The sequence below is a fragment of the Sinocyclocheilus grahami genome, unplaced genomic scaffold, assembly GCF_001515645.1.
Source record: "Sinocyclocheilus grahami isolate Dianchi unplaced genomic scaffold, SAMN03320097.WGS_v1.1 scaffold1581.1, whole genome shotgun sequence".
Taxonomy (NCBI): Eukaryota; Metazoa; Chordata; class Actinopteri; order Cypriniformes; family Cyprinidae; genus Sinocyclocheilus; species Sinocyclocheilus grahami.
Window position 1 is genome coordinate 85,848 of NW_015506760.1, and position 20,751 is coordinate 106,598.

The 20,751-nt window shown below is 38.4% G+C and overlaps 2 protein-coding genes across 4 annotated transcripts in view; both read right to left on the reverse strand.

Annotated features, from left to right (window-relative positions):
* LOC107571348 (von Willebrand factor A domain-containing protein 5A-like) overlaps positions 1-10,019 on the reverse strand; it is a 12,463-nt gene extending 2,444 nt beyond the window's left edge. Inside the window, exons 1-16 of one of the 3 annotated variants that reach the window (XM_016257670.1) lie at positions 9,811-10,019; positions 9,348-9,550; positions 9,049-9,271; positions 8,806-8,966; positions 8,616-8,730; positions 8,363-8,538; positions 7,866-7,954; positions 7,640-7,784; positions 7,479-7,558; positions 7,286-7,400; positions 7,041-7,199; positions 6,855-6,958; positions 5,829-6,046; positions 3,677-3,703; positions 586-621; positions 187-267 (exon numbers count right to left, since the gene is read on the reverse strand). In XM_016257670.1, coding sequence (XP_016113156.1) covers positions 187-267; positions 586-621; positions 3,677-3,703; positions 5,829-6,046; positions 6,855-6,958; positions 7,041-7,199; positions 7,286-7,400; positions 7,479-7,558; positions 7,640-7,784; positions 7,866-7,954; positions 8,363-8,538; positions 8,616-8,730; positions 8,806-8,966; positions 9,049-9,271; positions 9,348-9,550; positions 9,811-9,850 — 1,972 coding nt within the window. In that variant the 5' untranslated portion in view covers positions 9,851-10,019. Of the gene's footprint in view, positions 1-186; positions 268-585; positions 622-3,676; positions 3,716-5,828; positions 6,047-6,854; positions 6,959-7,040; positions 7,200-7,285; positions 7,401-7,478; positions 7,559-7,639; positions 7,785-7,865; positions 7,955-8,362; positions 8,539-8,615; positions 8,731-8,805; positions 8,967-9,048; positions 9,272-9,347; positions 9,551-9,810 lie in introns of all 3 variants that reach the window. The other 2 variants (XM_016257669.1, XM_016257671.1) reach the window with 2 other exon arrangements.
* A 6,663-nt stretch (positions 10,020-16,682) lies between these two features.
* Positions 16,683-20,751, reverse strand: part of LOC107571338 (von Willebrand factor A domain-containing protein 5A-like) — a 13,561-nt gene continuing 9,492 nt past the window's right edge. Inside the window, exons 15-18 of the mRNA XM_016257653.1 lie at positions 19,834-20,083; positions 17,087-17,226; positions 16,878-17,001; positions 16,683-16,762 (exon numbers count right to left, since the gene is read on the reverse strand). Coding sequence (XP_016113139.1) covers positions 16,683-16,762; positions 16,878-17,001; positions 17,087-17,226; positions 19,834-20,083 — 594 coding nt within the window. The remainder of the gene's footprint in view (positions 16,763-16,877; positions 17,002-17,086; positions 17,227-19,833; positions 20,084-20,751) is intronic.

Below are 20,751 nucleotides of genomic sequence, written 5' to 3' on the forward strand. Positions count from 1 at the left end.
GGCTGACTAAATACTTTTTTGCCCCACTGTATATATATATACTGTATATACAGTATCTCAAAACCTGCAGCAGTGTAAAAGTCCGATCAAATGAGTTTAAGCCTGTCTTCCGCTTCGTTTTCAAGTCATGTGAAAGGGCCTTTCAGTGATTTCTTCTCTACATCCGAGTATGCCTGGTTCTCTTACCTTCTGGTACCCAATTAGACATTTTTAAGACTGCTCGCTCTGTGAACGACAACAACTTTGAGCAGTGAAACGATTGTTCATCTGCATAAATGATCAAAACATTCAGACATTAATGTATATCAAAAGAAAACAAACACACACACACACACACACATATATATGTATATGTATGTGTGTATATATATATATATATATATATATATATACAGTGGGGCAAAAAAATATTTAGTCAGCCACCAATTGTGCAAGTTCTCCCACTTAAAAAGATGAGAGAGGCCTGTGATTTTCATCATAGGTATACCTCAACTATGAGAGACTCACTGTGTATATAAATATATATATATATAGGCAAAACAAGCAAACGAACAAGAAAAGCTCCTTAAGACTTTGTTCTCTTACGTGCAGATAAACGAAACTCGCGGGGTGCTATATGATCTGAAATAAATAACACAGAGAAAAATGTCATATACCTTATCATAATACTTGTTTGTGTAAATGACGAAAGGCAAGCACGCAGGTCTACACAAAAACCAAATGATAAAGATGGCTCCAAAGACAACAAGACGCTGTACATCTTTGCATTGCCTTCCTTCTGATCCCAAAATTAGGAAAGAGTGGATGAACTTTATTTTTAATGAAGCATCAGTAAGAACTCGGTCCATCGTTCACTTCATTTTACAGAAGATTCATTTACAAACAAGGCTCAATTTGACCTGGATTTTCAGAAAGATTGAAACTAAAATACGATGCTGTGCCGACTATATTGGATCCGACAGTAATGTTGCAACACAAGTGCAAGTAACTGTTGCTATTGCACTATTGCTTTGTCGGTTATTACAGATCTTTTGGTATGTACTGAGTATTTATGTATTTTTAATCTAAATCACAGCAGCGTCCATCTGTGAAGGATGTTGGCTGTCAAACATACACAACTGCTAGCCAATCATAGCAGTGGGCGTTTACTTCCGAGTCTACAATCCGCCACGCCTATTCAAACAGAGTTCTGATGAGGGGGGTTAAAAACAGGACAGAAAATAGCATATTACTTCTAAATTATTTTTCTTGATGTAAACATTTTGATAACATTATAAGTGGAATACAGAGAACAGTATAAAATAATAATAAAAGGCAGTTCATGTCCCCTTTAACACATAGTGGGATCAAATGTCCTAGAAGCAAATCTAAAATATAGCTGCAAGCAGCGATTACCGGGGTTCAAGCACTTAAAGGCCTTCATGGCTTCTATGCTGTCAGGGGTCTCAGCCAACGTGAAATGTATGGCTGACACCAGAACGCATCCATGACAGAGAATATGATGACACACACAGAATAATGAAAAGGTTGAACTATATTACTTAAGACACACTCTATTACTTAATAAAGACTATGCATGTCCACACACAAACAGACACACATTATGCTGTAGATATAGATTTTTTAAATAACTTACAGGTAATAAAATGCTTACTGGAAGTGTCCTGTTAATAGTCTTTTTTAGGCTTACATTTCATTATAATGTGGCATAATTGTCAAAACTAATAAGTCTGTATAAATAAAGTGGTAAACTTTGACTAAATGTGATTTAAAATGTAATAATAATGATTTATTATCTGAATGTCAGTACCCAAGTAAAACCTGATAAAAGAACTATATAAGTGATAGAATGAGCCAATGAGTGATCCTTTGCTGCCATTTAGTGGTTGTATTTGCACTTTCAGGGAATGCAGCATAGACATGTAGTGTTTTTAACCTTCATAACTGTTACAGTGTCAGTTTCCGTCCAATCTCCATAAAATGTTAGCATGAATGTTTAGAATCATATAATGCATACGTTTACATAGTTTTGTGATGTTTTGAGTTTTCTTTAAAGATTTATAGACTTTTGGGTACACTAGATCAAGACCACATTATGAAATGGCCCTGTTATAACTGTCCAAATGCAAATGTTCAACATTTTTTGATAATTATTGATCAAGAGAGTCCAGAGAATTGTACTGCACTGATTTGATTGATTTTGAGTATATAGCCTACAACTAGTTCAGAAAAGTAGTTTTTTTTAATAATCTCAAATGTTTAATGAACAGTTTGATTGAAAGCATTGGTCCCAGAGGCAAAGTTCAGAATGAGGAGGTCTATTATATTATATGAAGATCTAGTGTTTGTGTGAATATATGAACATGTTCTACAAATTGATGTCATTGCCTTCTTAACTGTTATAGCACCACCTATGGTCCGATCTCCATGCAACTTTGCATGCTTATTACGAGTCTTCTGACACATGTTTTCACTAAGTTTCGTAAAGTTTTGAGTTTTCGTATGGTTTTATAGGCTTTTGGGTTTATTTGGCCACACCCCTTTTTAAAATGACCCCGTTATATCTATTCAAAGGACAAAATTCAACATTTATTTTTATAATTATTGATCTAGAGAGTCCAGAGAATATTACTGCAGTGGTTTGATCGAAAAAACCTAGGACTAGTTTGCAAAAGTAGGTTTTTAACATAATTGAGACTATTTAATGAACGATGGTTCTTGAGGCAAAGTTATGCATTATGAGAAGATCTATCAAATGATGTGCATATTGTGCGGATGTGTGAAACACCACGTGATTACAGACCCATAAAACTAATTAGTGCCAACTAGTGGCCAATTTCTTTCAAAATTCTTACACACCTTTAGGGCCATGAGTCGAACATGCCCACTGAGTTTCGTTCCGTTCGACCTCCGTTAACCTTGTCTAATAGGTGCTTAAACTTCTTTGGCCAATGGCGGCCATGTTTTTTGAGATATGGGAATGTCCTCATAGACACTTGTGCCAATTTGGACCAAGACACTGCATACCAATTTTCAAGTCGATTGGACCAATGGTTGCATAGTTATAGCAGTTTTTATGTTTTTTCCATCTTATACCGCCACCAAGTAGCAGAGCTGCGCTATTTATTTTTTTTATTTGACCAAAGATTGAGCTTATACACATGTGTACCAAGTTTGATGAAGATCTCATTCCGTTCAGAAGTTATAGGCATTTTAGTAAAAGTGGCCCTGCCCCTAATGGACGTTTTGGCATCCCTATGCGACGGTGAGTGAAAATTCTTACTTTTTTTTTTATATAATTATTGATATTGACTGTCCAGAGAACATTTCTGCACTGGTTTGGTTCTGATCGGGTAAAAAAAACCTAGGACTAGTTCACAAAAGTAGGTTTTGGACATAATTCAAAAAACGTGACCTCCAGGACCCTAAATCACCAGGAGGCAATTTTGTGTGGCTTGACCCAAGGATTCCAAAAATATATTTGAGTCTACGACAAACGGTCTAGGAGTTATGAGCCCTTTCACGTTTTTGATCACTGTAGCGCCCCCTATTGGCCGATTGGGCCAATTCCTGACACATTTCAAGCTGATGGAATGCAGGTGTTTACATGCCAGGTGACATCAGGGTAATGAGCAAAGATCTTTATGCTTAAATAACAGATTATTGTTTGTCTTACCATAATTTATTTGCCGCACGTCAATTCCTAAAGAAAAATCTGAAAAACATTTGATTTCACATCTCAGTGTAAACATCTAATAGTCAAGTGACAGTAAACAGTAAAAGTGATTTATACACACACAATGAGAGCACTAACCATTAGGGATGGGAAGATTCCCTGATTCGCTTGGTGCATCGGCATAAAAAGTTAACGATGCGATGCATCGGTTTAAAAAGTGTGCATCGGCTACAAGTTGTCATTTATATCATGATGCATCGCTTATAACATATTTGCATCAGTAAAAACCGATTCATTTATATATAATTACTAGTGGATGTGCAATACTATTATTATTTAGAAAGTGACCAATATTTTATATGTAGATTGATTTCTCCTCTCTAAACTGTTTCTCAAGCGCGCTCTCTCATCACCGCTGCTGCTGCGTGAATATGACGCATCACAACACCACGGAGACCCAAAGAAAAACTGGGATTAAAGTCCAAAACCTAACTTGAAATAACCTAACAAATCACTCAGGGCTAAAGTGGTTCCATTAACGACAAATTAAATTCACACAATCTCACTAATTTGTGCATGCTTATTCTTTAGCAGACCTTAATGTCGATCATGGATCAAATCGATCCACCATGACAAACAGCGAATATCTGTGCTGTTTAATGCATTTGAGACTTTGTGTTTTCCTCAGTGCATAACTGACATGCCACAGGTATATTTTTCATCTGTAAATGTTAGAAAGTCATGCAAACATATCCATTTTGCTGTCAGGAGTGAGTGGGCGAGGCATGCGAGAGCAACGAGCGCTGCTGTGCGCATGCACACTAAACAGAGAGAGCGCAATCGAATAGGAGCGCAATAATTCTGAGTAAAATATACATTCTGATAAAAAATTTGTTTTTGGACATTAAATGTGTCTTTTGTAGAAATTTAAAACTTACACATAAAGTGTATTTTTATGATAGCAGTAACTGTAAGTGGACTATTGTAATGGGTAAATCAAATGTAAGCTAGACACAGTGCTAATTACTAAGCTCAAATGAGTTAGTGTGTTTCTTATAGCAGTTAAAATGTAGTCATTTTCTTTATTATTTATTTCCTTTTTTAATTCAGTGATTTTATCTTTTAATTTAGTTATTTGAATGCTTTAAAGAGCAATTTTAGATTGTAATGTTCTAATGTTCTTCTATCTGTTCTGCAAACTATAAAAGGTACAAAACTGTAAGGGGACTATTGTAATGGGTAAATCAAATGTAAGATAGTACAGTGCTAATTACTAAGCTCAAATGAGTTAGTGTGTTTCTTATAGCAGTTAAAATGTAGTCATTTTCTTTATTATTTATTTCCTTTTTTAATTCAGTGATTTTATCTTTTAATTTAGTTATTTGAATGCTTTAAAGAGCAATTTTAGATTGTAATGTTCTAATGTTCTTCTATCTGTTCTGCAAACTATAAAAGGTACAGCTGTAATACAACCAGAGAGAAAGGCTGCATGCAAGAAACTGTAAAAGTAAAAAAAAAAAAAAAAAAAAAAAAACCTGCTTTAGACCAGGGGCCAGTTGCATAAACTTAGCCACCATCTTAAGACTGTGTCTTAAAAAAGAGTTTGACCAACTAGCAGTTGCCAAAGGGTAATCAGGCTTACTTTTCCAATACAAATAAGACCAATCTACCGTTTCATAACTGAATTTAAAAAGCTATGACCAGTCTTGAATAAAAACAATTAGTTGACTAACTTTTTAAGACTAGTCTAAACCGTTTATGCAACCGGCCCCTGGCAGGTTAGTTTCCCAGCATAAGTTGCCAGTGACTAAGCTTGATGTAGACTTATGTTAAATTTGCTTTATGGCACCAAATCATTTGACAATGAGTCAGACTAACTGAAATAAGCCTGGCTTATTTGGTTAACTTGTTTTATGAAACAGGCCTCGAGGCATTAAAAGTGATCATATTTTCTCCATTACATCATATTGCATCGAATTGCATTGTGCTGAATCGAATCGAAATCGGATCGCACTGCATTGTAATAGGGGTGAATCGTATCGCATCGCATCGGTAGCTGCTTCATATGTATCTTTAATGTATCATATCGTTGGCTATGCATCGAGATGCGTATCGTATCGGCCTGAGTCATGAGATGCACATCCCTACTAACCAAATATCGGCATTCTTCTCTGCAGCAGGGGTCCTTTCACAGTCTGTCTGCTGTCTTTATTCACAGCAATGAAGGCTGTATGAACACTGCTCACTCCTGCCTGAACACTGAGCTCCACGATCCTGCTCCTGATGCCCTCAACATCTGCAGCCCCTGACCTCTCCTTCTGCTCCAGAGAACGGATCAGGGTCCGAGCCACCAGCCGGTGAATAGACAACCTGCAGAAACATGGAGGAAAACTGTGAATTATTGTTGGCTTAGAAAAGCAAAGAGCTGATTCAACTGCAACTGAAAATCTACAATAATTCAATAGAATTTATTTAACAAAAAACTAACATTTGATATGATGTGTTGAGGATAAAAGTAATGCACTACTTTATTGTGTTATTTACTATAAAAAATTACTGATTATATTATTTTTGGAGAGATGATTCAATAACTAGGTAGGGAGATTTTCCTAACTAAATGCACAGATATTAATTCTGGCCAATAATTATTATTATCTTACAGCTGAAAACCAATAAATGGCTGATATTAAAAAGCTACCTTATTCTGTCTAAAAAACAATACACTAAATTGATAATCACTTTAAGTATCACAATATGCAGTCATAAATACTGTATGGGTAACTATTCATTTTACAAATAAAAGTTTAAAGAATTAAGTCCTTTTAATTTAATAAAGGTGAGAGGTTGAATGGGGCATAAATAAAAAGTAATAAATTATACTCAAACTATAAAATAATTAGTATTTAATTACATAAAATTATACTGGTCAACTTGATCCTGATAAAATAAATCAATGATATGGCCCTGGTATATTATTATGATATTATAGTGTAAATTTACCCATTTGTGTTACTTGTACTGGTTATAATTCTAAAGTGAAAGTTATATAAAATTAATTGGCAGCAAAAGGCTTTATTTCTAGTTTGATCATTTAAAAGGTGTTTTAGAGGTGAGTTGCTCTGAAGCAAGGACTGGAGCTGTGGTTTTCAGCGTCTAAATGTGTGTTTGTGTGTGTTACTTTGTTTCCTCTGTTGGTTTGAGGCAGAAGTGGAGCTGGTTTGTCACTGGTTGATCTTTGAGACTGTATTTGACTGTCACTGTTCCCTCAGAGCCTCCTGAACTCTATGAGAGAGAAAAGGCAGATTTTTATTATCTAAACAAATGAGACAGTGTCTGTATGTCATAACATGCTACATCATCTCACCTCTCCTTTAAGTTGGGCATAAATGAGTGTCCTTTGACCCTGGAAGAGCACATTGATGGGTGGAGACAGTGTGTCAACAGTAACTTCATCTGGAAGGGTCCAATCCACAGAGATATTAAGCACAGCGGGCTGCAGCGCAAACCTGAGCGACTGCATCACCTGATATAGTTTGAAGAGAAAGAGAAACCATTGAGACATTTGACTAGGAAACATTTGTGCCTGTGAAATCCAGAGGAGAGCTTTACTTTGGGCTGCATGCGGTCGGTGTCTGTGATGAACTGAGCGTGACCAGATCCCTCCCTGGCCATTCCTGTGATGAGGGCGGCACTCGCACCCTCACCAATCCCCAATGAGAAACACCTGAAGACACGATAAACTCTGTTACTGTTAGTGATGAAGATATGAATGATGGACAGATCAAACCCAGCAGAGCTTTACCTGTGAGAGTGAGCGTGACTTTTCACCAGATCCAGCACCTCTTTAGTGTCTACCACCTCTCCATCAGTGAAGACGAACAGCTGAAGAGAGAAAAACAGTCTTAAAACTTTGACTTCACATCGGTACAATGCGTTGTTCAGATGCACAGTGAGGTGTCGTACCTGTCTGGGGTGATCGGGGTAACAGGGCTGACTGTAAATGTGTTTTAGAGGCTGTAATATCTCTGTGCCGCCCATGTCTGCTTGCATTTCCTTCACTCTCTTCAGAGCCTGATCCATTGTGTCCTGATTGTACTCAACACTCTGACTGCAAGACACAGAAAAAGATCAAATCTTCTCTGATACATTTCAATACTGAATATATATGAATGAAGATCTAGTTACTAACGGGAAGAAGGACTCAAAATTAGAGCCAAATCCATAGATATTGAAGTAGCATCCCATGGGCAGACTCTTCAACACTAACAGCAGAGTGTCCTATAGAGAGACATGGACAGAAAGTGAAAGTGAGATCAAAACTATAGTATTTACTACAGCATAACTATTGTATTTACTTTCCGAATGCATATTACTGGTTTTATTGTGCACTAAGAAATCATGGTTTGTCTTTCATCAAAACATAACTACTTCTTCCTCTGACCTCACAAACCCTTCTGACTTTTTCAGTCATTTCCCTCCAATCACTTGACTCGAGTCTGATATGAAATGGAGATGGATAAAATACAGACCCAGACTACATCATTCTTCCTCATTAAATATATCTCTTTCCTCAGAAATGTCACAAAACAGAAATAAAATTGGTTGTGAACCAAGTCTCATGATGATTTTAAATGTGTCTCATCTCAATACATTTAAATAAATGCTGTTTTTAACCTTAAATCTTACCTTTGCACTTTCTATGCGCATTTGTGCTCCTTTCCCTTGACTCATCATGTCTCTCATACTGCCTGATCTGTCAATCACAAAAACAAACTCGCCTTGAGTTGCCAGTGATTTCATCAATTCTTCTGGGAACTCTGGATACAAACTTATCATGACCACTGGGTCCCTCATCAGAGAACCTGAAAAGCAGAGAAAGAGTCAGTGACACCTTCATCACTCAATCCCATAATCCCGGTTCAATCCCATAATCCTCTACCTGGTGGAGCAGTGGCCACTCCTGCCTCCACTATAGCAGAGGGCTGATGGGTATCCTGATAGTACACAAACAGCTCAACGTCCTTATCAAACATGTGACCAGGACTCAGATTCACCTGCACACACAAACAACACATGCATAAAACTGCTCTGCTCACACATCCAGATAAACACATGAAGACACACAGTACCGTAGCCTGAGTGTGATCAGAGTGGAGGAACACTAGAGGACCCAGAGTGCAGTTGGACTCTAGTTTGGAGATGGACTTTGGAGAGCTCACATGAACACTGAGAGTCAGCGTGTAGGGAACAGCTCCTGATGAAATCTCTGAGACTATACCAGCAGCTGAACCTGACACACACACACACACACAGAGTGTGTTAGAATCAGCTTCTCTGCTCTAATAAAGTGTGTGTCAGAGCTGCAGTAGTACCTGCTGGTGTGTATCGGGGGTTGAGTACAGCCGGCAGACAGAAGCGCAGCGAGTGGTCGGCCTGCACAGCGAGCTCGGTGACGTAGATGATGGTGACGGCAGCATTCTGACCCGCTGACAGACACCCGACACTCAGTCTGAACACATCAGGACTCTCTGTGCTCTCTTCCAACAGAAACGCCTGCTGACCCGAACTCACAGCGTCATCATACTGATCCCTCGCCTGCAAGATACAGTTTTATCAAATGATGTAAAGTAAAAATATATGCAACTGAGATGCAGTTTGTATTTGGACTCACGGTTTCTCTGTCCTGCACCTCTGCCACAATCTCCTGCTCTCCGATCTTGGCACTGAAGTGGCAGACAGCAGCATCAGCAGGCAGAGGGAAGACGAACAAGGCCTCCAGGGGGCGCTCTTCCTCATTCACATACTGCAGAGTGGAGGAGACTGTGGCTACATGATCCTGAACCAGAACCTCCACTGAGATGCTCTTCAGAGGCACTGAGGCACACAAACCAACACAAAAACATCACAAATACAGAAGAAAACATCACAAACACACCTCACAAAGAGAACGGGGTGTGTGACATGCCGCAGTTGACCGTTGAAAAATAATATTCTTGTTTTTCTTGAGAAAAACAAATTATGTTAAATACTGAGATAGCAATAGTAATGTGTCAAAACATTTCAGCTCTCCTACATATAGCAAAAGTTTTCATTTAAGAAACAGGCAACAGCAAACAGGTCAGGTGAATTAATACCTGGCTCTTTCTTCTCAGTCACAAGACCGCAGATCTCCATTCTCACACTCCGTTAAACGAAATAACGATTTTTCTTCAAATCGAAATTGAAACTCAAACACCGAAACCGCGTTTATATCTGCCTCAGATCTTCACAGATCGACACGAAATGATTAAATCAGCGTTTCTGAGCGTTTCTAATGCGGTCAAAGTCGCTGAATCACCGCGGAGTCAGAGAATCAACAGTATAGTGAAGTCATACCTCATGAATATTAATTGAGTTGTACGGAAGCGCCGTGCCCACGTTTGATTCATGAATATTAATTGAGCTATGTTGAGCTAGGTAATTTTTTTTTTCCTCTCACCTTTTTGAAAGACAATCATTCTAATTCTAATGAAAAAATACTATAGTGTTTTTGAACCATACTATAGTAAAGTACTTGAATTAATTTGTTGTGGTAATTCTATAGTTGCTGTGGTAATATAACAACTATGGTAATATAAACACATTACTTTACCCAATACTGTACTAAGTTTTCTACAACTATAGGGTATATTATACTACAATACACTACAGTTTACTGTAGTAAAAACTAAAGTATACTACAGTATTTCTTACAGTTCACTATAGTTCATACTCCAGTATGCTGTAGTGTTCATTAACAAAGTGTTGTAAATATTATACAGTATAATACACTTTACTATAGTATGGTTTAAAAACACTATAGTATTTTTTATGTGATACTTTAGAAAAGTTTCTATAATATCTCCTTGCTTTTCCTAATTTTAACCGTACTCTAAACATGATTCTGCCGCTGTGTGAAAGTATCCTCAGCGACTGAGGACCAACAGCTTTAGTAAATCACTGACAGACAAACAAAAACCAGGAGTATAAAGTTGTTTAAAAATCGGTAATTTTATTCAAATTATTTTACATTTCAAAACAGCAAAAACACAATAGAGTTTTTATATGCGACCCGTTTCATTTAAATGACTATCTTGGAAACATATTGTTATATATAGTATAGAGTGGGGGAAAATGAATCAGGGTATCTTCCGTCCAATCAATTTTTGTTTTAATATTGAAATCTGAAAAATGAAAAACGGCACATATTTCGTTTTTCAATTATTCAAACAAAACGAAAAATCAAGAATCCGGCTTAATTTTTCGTTTTTACCCCCTTGGTACGATTTAATTTTTGTTAATCTAATAACATGAAAACTCTGGACATTTTTCATACTTGGTTTATAATTGATGTCATTGTCACTAAAACTTTAAAAACTACTCTAGACACGTTTAATTTTTGTTTCACAGAAAATTACACAGTCCTTGGGGGGGCTTTCCCCCACTCTACCCAGGCTATATATTTATATTTTTTTACTTTAGTAGATAAAACTCAAATGGTGCAGGTCACACATATTTAGAATTTACTGTAGATTTGAGCAAATAAAAATGGACTAAATGTTATGAAACAAGTAACGGAACGATAAATGAAACAGTATCTGTTCTTTGGTCTTCTGACGGATCAGGATGTAGAAACACTGACGTCTTCAGATTCCCAGAGTCTCTTTGGTCACCTGACATCCGAGCAGGACATTCCCCACACACACACACACTGAGACAGATCTCCCACTGAAACACCCACACACTCAAACCATCAGTGTGTGTCACAGAACTGAAGATATTTGCTGAAACGTCTCTTGATGAACGCTGACTGAATGCGGTCTGGAATGGAGATCTCACCTTTCTGAGAACCGATCCATGACGCTGCCTTCATGGCCACAAACTGCCACTCCACCTGCTGCTCTATTTTACAGCCGTATAACCAGATCAGAGCCAGGAGAGTGGCCCATACTGACCCATCCACCTGTGTACAAACCAGCATCCACTGCATTTGTTACTGGACACTGCACACAATCATCACTGTCTTATTATTTCATCACATCTCTCACCTGTGCTGGTTTCTGATTGGTCAGCTCATCCTCCGTCTCCCCAAACACATCAGCCAGGGTGGCGTCCAGATCCCAGCAGCCTGACGCCTTTTGCAGAGAAACCAGCTGCAGTAACGGGTCCTTCTGAAGCTCAGGAGCAGCTGAAAAGCACAATTTGCATGTTTACTGAAATAGCCGTTTTACTGCTCAAAGTGCAATTAAATGCAACGGTCTCAATTATTTATCATGGAGTAATGTTTGTCATTTATTTGTTTTTTTAAAGAATAGCATGTAGCAATATATAACCCATTTTACAGGTTTACATGCAAAATCAATAACCCGGCAACGCAAGTAAACTGTTTACAGGACTTTATTAAAGACACCCTGCGGTCATTAGTTATAAATATACTAGGTTAGATATCATCTTTGACAATGTGACACATTTAAACATTTTTCCAGGGAAAATAATTTTTTCATGCCTTTAAATGGCTTGAATACTACTCTACACCCCTCACCTCATGTAGTATATTCATTTAGTACAGCTATTTCAAAGCTTATTTTTGACTTTAGTTTTAAGAAGAAAATGCTCCGCAATGGTGTTGACTGATGAATTTGCACATGGTTTGTCTGTAACCATATTAAAAACACTAGAAAGACATGTAAACAATGTTAAAACTTGATTTTCAAATAATTATTTCAAAATGCCAGAAGGAAACCTGCACAGACTCATTCTCCTCACATACTGTATGTGAAATTTCTATGACTCTACCAGTTGTCCTATGGCTGCACGAGACGAGAATTTTTTTTTATAAAAATTTCTTGGGTCAAAAAAAGAGTGGGTAGTTTGAGATATAAGAAATTATTTATACCAGAATGGGCAGCCTATAGTTTACAGGTTGCCAGACTTCAAGCCAAAGCACTTGATCAAAGCTTTAAATATTCTGTTTTTAGATATTTTAAAGAATTTACCCAGACTCATATATTGGCTTCTAGCGACCCTGCACTCAGCATCAGCCTTTAAAATTTGTGTTGTTCGACCACTAAATATTTTTCTCTAAAATGACTGTGTTTGCTTTATCTGTCACTACTTCTGTGTAATGTGTATGTGTGTTCAAAGAAGTTTTTAAGTTTGACAATGACTCACTTCCTGTTAAGACAAGCTGTACATAATGTCATTAATTACAGTAAATAAGTCAGGTGCACATTGAGGTGTTGTACCTGTCTGGGGTGATCGGGGTAACAGGGCTGACTGTAGATGTGTTTTAGAGGCTGTAAAATCTCTGTGCCGCCCATGTCTGCTTGCATTTCCTTCACTCTCTTCAGAGCCTGATCCATTGTGTCCTGATTGTACTCAACACTCTGACTGCAGGGACAAATAAACATCTCATCTCCACTGACACATTTCAATACTGAATATCTATGAATGAAGATCTAGACACTAACGGGAAGAAGGACTCAAAATTAGAGCCAAATCCATAGATATTGAAGTAGCATCCCATGGCCAGACTCTTCAACAGTAACAGCAGAGTGTCCTATAGGGAGACATGGACAGATATTCAAGTGTCTCTCATCTGAATATATGAGCAAAAAGCCCAACATTAAATCTTACCTTTGCACTTTCTATGCGCATTTATGCTCCTTTCCCTTGATTCATCATGCCTCCCATACTGCCTGATCTGTCAATCATCTGTGTAATGTGCATGTTTTTTCAAAGAAGTTTTGAAGTTTGACAATGACTCACTTCCTGTTAAGACAAGCTGTACATAATATCATTAATTACAGTAAATAAGTCAGGTGCACATTGAGGTGTCGTACCTGTCTGGGGTGATCGGGGTAACAGGGCTGACTGTAGATGTGTTTTAGAGGCTGTAAAATCTCTGTGCCGCCCATGTCTGCTTGCATTTCCTTCACTCTCTTCAGAGCCTGATCCATTGTGTCCTGATTGTACTCAACACTCTGACTGCAGGGACACAAATAAACATCTCATCTCCACTGACACATTTCAATACTGAATATCTATGAATGAAGATCTAGACACTAACGGGAAGAAGGACTCAAAATTAGAGCCAAATCCATAGATATTGAAGTTGCATCCCATGGGCAGACTCTTCAACAGTAACAGCAGAGTGTCCTATAGGGAGACATGGACAGATATTCAAGTGTCTCTCATCTGAATATATGAGCAAAAAGCCCAACATTAAATCTTACCTTTGCACTTTCTATGCGCATTTATGCTCCTTTCCCTTGATTCATCATGCCTCCCATACTGCCTGATCTGTCAATCACAAAAACAAACTCGCCTTGAGTTGCCAGTGATTTCATCAATTCTTCTGGGGGATACAGTTTTATCAAATGATGTACAGTAAAAATATATGCAACTGAGTTGCAGTTTGTATTTGGACTCACGGTTTCTCTGTCCTGCACCTCTGCCACAATCTCCTGCTCTCCGATCTTGGCACTGAAGTGGCAGACAGCAGCATCAGCAGGCAGAGGGAAGACGAACAAGGCCTCCAGGGGGCGCTCTTCCTCATTCACATACTGCAGAGTGGAGGAGACTGTGGCTACATGATCCTGAACCAGAACCTCCACTGAGATGCTCTTCAGAGGCACTAAGGCACACAAACCAACACAACAACACCACAAATAAACTTTCTGACTCTTCTGAATCATAAAGAGATTTTTGTGGGCATTCTGTATGTGGAGTTGATGAGCTTGAATTTAAAGATGAACTGCGATTTATGAAGTGGGATGCATTTAGCAACATTTTTGAGTGGGGGTTCAGCCTTCAATTGGTAGGCAGGAGCTACCACAGTCAGTAAGGCCAGTGGTTCCCAACACAGCACATTTTGCATGTCTCCTTTCCCTGACACACCAATTTCAGGTCTTGGAGCAGGGCTGCCCAAACTCGGTCCTGGAGGGCCGGTGTCCTGCAGAGTTTTGCTCCAACTTGCCTCAACACACCTGCCTTTAAGTTTCTTGTATGCCTAGTAAGACCTTGATTAGCTGGTTCAGGTGTGTTTAATTGGGGTTGGAGCTAAACTCTGCAGGACACCGGCCCTCCAGGACAGAGTTTGGGCAGCCCTGTCTTGGAGTCTCTACTAATGAGCTGATGACCTGTATCAGGTGTGTTTGATTAAGGAGACATGCAATATGTGCAGTGTTGGTGTGCCTCAAGGACCAGGGTTGGGAACCACTGAGTTAGGCAACTACTGAATTAAGACAGATTTGCTAATTCGCTATTGTTTATTAAACTCTCGCATTATCAGAAAAAAACAAGAACGTGTTGATATAATTAAAATATCGGAGTTTAAAAAAACAAAGGAGAAGGAGACTTGAGCCCTTAATGACATCTTGGTTAAAACTACGTTATTAATGGGTTAAATACTGAGACAAATCGCGTGGAAAACACCTCAGCTCTCCTACTTTTAAAAAGTTTTAATTCAGGAAGCAGGTAACATTACATGTAAATAGATGAATTCATACCTGGTTCATTTTTCTCAGTCACAAGACCGCAGATCTCCATTCTCAGGCTCCGTCTGTTACTTCAAATCGAAACTGAAACTCAAACACCGACCCTGCTGCCTTGAAAATGGCCTTAAATCTGTACAGACTGACTCATTTAACTATTAAATCAGTGTTATTTATAAGTTTACAATGATGTCAAAAGTTTTGGGAAATCACCTCTCCGGTACCAGTCAAAAGACCAATAGCTAGTAGACAGTGAAGTCATGCCTCATTAATATGAATTGTTTTGTGCGCAGACTTGCCAAGAGCTACTGGAGGGCTGTGCCCACGTTGATTCATGAATATTAATTAGGCTCTGTTCGGAAGCTGTGCGCTGGTTTGATTGGTTAAGTTTCACTGCAACTTCCGCATGGATGTTTCTTCAGTTAAGGGGATTTTCCTCTTAATGCAAGTGTTGAAATGTTGAAATAAGGGGATTTTCCTAATTGTAAGAGTTGAAATCCATATTTTGCTCTCTAAACATGATTCTGCTGTATGAAAGTATCACCAGTGTTAGTGATTAAGGACCAACAGCTTTAGTAAATCACTAACAAAAGTTTTGTTTAATTTAAAAAAAAAAAATTATATATATATATATAATTCGATTCCAAACAAAAGCTGAACAGAACTATATGTGACCTGCTTCATTTAAGTTATTATACCTTGGAAACATTTGATATATTTAGAAAACCATTTTATGACTGTTTTTTTACTTTGGTACATAATACTCAAATGATGGTGCAAGCTAAAATATCTAGAATTTGGTGTTGATTTGAGCATATAAGATTGAACATTGATTAAATGCAAAGAATATTTTAGCCCTTCGTCTTTCGATGCCATCCGACTATTCTCAGTCCTTGCATGGGCCCATCATGAACATGAAGCCAATTGTCTGTTCACAAACTTCTTCAAAGTTTATTATTGCATCCGTAGATTATATAGGTACATTGCAAGGGGTGGTGCAGTGCTTTTATCCAATACGAATTATACACTACTACATCATATATGAATGTAAGGAGAAAAACAAGTACATATAAAGGAATACATTTGGCAAACAAAAGGATTTTCTTCCAGCTACACCTCTAGATCCAGATGGGTCTGTTCTGATTGGATCCAGTGAACCCCCCAACTGGAAGTCCCTTGTCCTTATATGAACATTTGAACTCATGAGGAGATATACATATATGCACATGCGTATATAACTTAAGGGATAGAGAGAGGTAAAGACAATAGAGAGGAGAGAGAGAGAAAGCACAAACGGGAGGAGGGAGCGAGAAAGAGAGAGGAGGGGGGAGACAAGGAGCACAAGAGGAGGGGAAGCGCAGAGAAGCAAAGTCACAGGAATATTAGGCAGAGAGTGTGATATAATTTAACATTAAACAAGTAGCAAAATAACAATAAATATAATAGTATCTGTTCTTTGGTCTTCTGACGCATCACTGAAGAAGTCAGTGTCTTCAGATTCCCAGAGTCTCTTTGGTCACCTGACATCCGAGCAGGACATTCCCCACACACACACACTGAGACAGATCTCCCACTGAAACACACACACACTCAAACCATCAGTGTGTGTCACAGAACTGAAGATATTTGCTGAAACGTCTCTTGATGAACGCTGACTGAATGAATGCGGTCTGGAATGGAGATCTCACCTTTCTGAGAACCGATCCATGACGCTGCCTTCATGGCCACAAACTGCCACTCCACCTGCTGCTCTATTTTACAGCCGTATAACCAGATCAGAGCCAGGAGAGTGGCCCATACTGACCCATCCACCTGTGTACAAACCAGCATCCACTGCATTTGTTACTGGACACTGCACACAATCATCACTGTCTTATTATTTCATCACATCTCTCACCTGTGCTGGTTTCTGATTGGTCAGCTCATCCTCCGTCTTCCCAAACACATCAGCCAGTGTGGCGTCCAGATCCCAGCAGCCTGACGCCTTTTGCAGAGAAACCAGCTGCAGTAACGGGTCCTTCTGAAGCTCAGGAGCAGCTGAACACACACACAAACACACCCTTATATAAAGACAGGAAAGCCAACTGGAATTCACTTACTTGTGGCTTTTAAAATCTCAATATAGCAGCAGCAACAGTTTAAAAAAATTAAGTGACAGATCTGACCTGAAGCTCAATGAAAAACACATTCAGATTTACAAATATCAAACTATTATTCTTGCATTCTGGCAATAATACTGCACAATATATGGGACATATATCGTAAATTAAATGTCCACACATGTTAGATTTGTTAGGGTCTATGCTAACTAGGAATGTATAAAAATGTGTCCTGGATCTAGTCATCAACACTACTTCTTGGTATCTCTGTTCATGTGTTTTTGTATTCACCGCCATTACTTTGACCTGCTGATGGTCATAAATGTAGTGGATATGATGTAAATCCAACATGTTCAGTGTGATGAAAGAATTACTCTGCAAGTTTCAACATCTCTTCTCTGACTCAAGACATCTTTTACACAAGTTTGAATTAAACTGTTTTCCCCCAAGATGATAACTAGACCCACTCACATGCAACACGATGAGGTCATGTGACTACAATCTAGCATGCATTCATTTTTAATCATTTAGCGTGGAATAATGCCTTTAACTTACTTTTTTTTTTTTTTTAAAGAACAGTAGGTTGTATACAGTGTATAATCAGTACGTAGTGAACTAGTATTTAACTAGTATTTAAAACTATTGCGTCAATTTAATGTCATGTTTGATAGTTAGTGTGTTTGTTCGTGTGTGAATATACCCCTTTGTTTGCCTTCAGATTCTACCCGTAGAGACAGCACAGCCCCTTCATTACTATCTCTGTAAATGACAACACACATTAACCATGAGATGACTTTGCCTCAGTGTTCAAACATAATTTAAATTTGTGTATGAGCGAGTACCGCACAGATTTTTAAGCCAAACTAATTTATTATGCAGCTCCTAAATATATGACTGATTCTTCCATTAAAGTTACTCTTTTAAAAACTTTTTGGTTACACTTTACTTGAAGGGGTGTGCATAAGACTGACATGACACCTTCATAATCATGACATGACACCTACATAATCATGACATGACACATGCCATGAATATGAAGGGTTTTTATGCATGTTTATGACAACTGTCATTAAGTGTCATTCGCTCAGTTATGTCATTTTTAATGCAAAGATGACATTGTTTGAGATGTCTTTGTTATGGGCTATGGTTAGGGGTAGGGTTAGGTCAAATAATGTCATATTTGCATTAAAAATGACATAACTGAGCGAATGACACTTAATGACAGTTGTCATAAACATGCATAAAACCTCCTTCATATTCATGACATGTGTCATGTCAGTCTTATGCACACCCCTTCAAGTAAAGTGTTACCAACTTTTTCCTAATTTAATATATTTTGCACGCGAAATTGAGGTTAGATTCCAACTGCAATCAAATCTGAACATATTACACGTTGAATAGCTGCCCTCTACTGGAGAAACTAACTACATGACAAATACACTTGACAGCTAAAAAACTAAAGACATGAAGACGTGTTGACCAGAGATTTTGAGTTGTCATGCAGTTGCCAAACAGTATTTGGACACTTAAACCACATGAAGGAATATCACTGCATTAGATATGTTACCAAACTAAAAGTCATATGCATTAGTGTTTTATACCAAATCAGTTTACTGAATTTAGATAAAAAATATTAACAACAACTGCTATCAATAAATAAAATAAAAGCTTAACATACAGCAAGCTATTTTATTTTGTTTAATATATGCAAATCTGTCTTAATTTTAAAATCTGGCACAATATATATATATATATATACATACATATATATGTATGTATATATACATAGTATATGTTCATCAAGTACTTTCATTTCATATGCACTAAATCCCAGCCTCAACCCATTCAAAAGTGCCAGTACTTACATAGAAACCTATACATAGTAGCCAGGAATAAATGCAAATTTTAAAGAAAAACGTCAGACGTACTCAGAGGCTTTTGCATCTGAACTCTTCATATATATACATACACACACACACATTACATATATATATATATATATATAATTTACATATTTGATTTACATTTGAATTAAAAATAATTCAATAACATTTTTAATTGATTTGTTTTCTATCATGTTTTATGGATAGGACTGAACGGCAATCATTAGAAAGTTCTGAGACGCTCAAAGCCTTATGACGTCACAGAGCGCGTTCGAATAGAACTCTCGGGGTATATAAAGCGCGTGACATTCTTACATTCTTTGTGGGTTTGTTGTAGTGGTCAGTGAGTTTTCACAGCGATGGGACAGCGAGGTACTAAAGTGAGTCCGATGACGGTTGGCGAGGTGTACGATCAACATCTTAGTACACCCCCAAAACCCAGCACCAACACGGCGCTTCAACATCCTTATCCCCGCGATGTGTATATTCATTGTAAGTACATTGCACTATAAACAATATAAAAGACCTCATATTAACAAATTAATTGAATTGAATGTAACAAAAATCCCTATTTGGAAAACCACCTCCATCTAACCATCATAAGAACTGTCTGTCTTCTAGCCAGATCATCCAAACCCCCTTCCTAAAGAGATCGCCCTCACCATCCTGGTCAACAAAGGTCACAGTGTGCCAGAAATAATAAGGCTGCTGGACTGGACGGACCACCCTGACCACTTTGTCATGGTCCTCGAATGTCCCTCTCCCTGTGAGAATCTTGTGGAGTTCATCAGGCGTCACGGTGGAAGCCTCGACGAGGAGAAAACACGGCAGATCATGTGGCAGGCGGCTCACGCCACAAACATGTGCCACCTCCGCAGAGTGCTCCACCGTGACGTCAAACTTGACAACCTTCTAATAAACAGGGAGACATCCGAAGTCAAGCTGATTGACTTCGGATGCGGGGACATTCTGAGGAGGTCACCGTACAAGTCATACCGTGGTATGTATGATATAATTCATTTCTTCTAATAGATGCAGAACCATCATTCTGCGTTAATGCAAACTTATACATCATACAAACTCCTCTCTCCTCCAGGCACAGCAGCGTACTCCCCGCCAGAGTACCACAGCAGGGGCAAATACTACGGTGGGCCGGCGACGGTCTGGTCACTAGGGATTGTGATGTTCGCATTGTTGTGCGGACGCTTCCCTAGTGACTATGACCTGTTCCTGCTGCAGTACAGGCGCTGGTCCCAACCCGGCCTGTCAAAAGGTGAGATCTTCATCACAAAAAATGAATAATTAAAAATTATACAAAACATCTTAGAGCTTAGAATAACATGATCAAACAGAGCTGATGTGAAGTGTGAGGTAGTAATCAGATGTCTTTCCCGTCTTCCTGCACAGAATGCTGTGACCTCCTCAGGGCTCTCCTGCGCGAGAAACCAAGCCGGAGACTTGGTCTGGGGCAAATCAAGTCCCACAACTGGTTTAAGGTAGTGAACCTAAGATCAGCTATGAAGAATTAATGTCCTCATGAGAAAGAAGCAAAAGCTCAAACCTGTTCTTTTTTGTGTTTT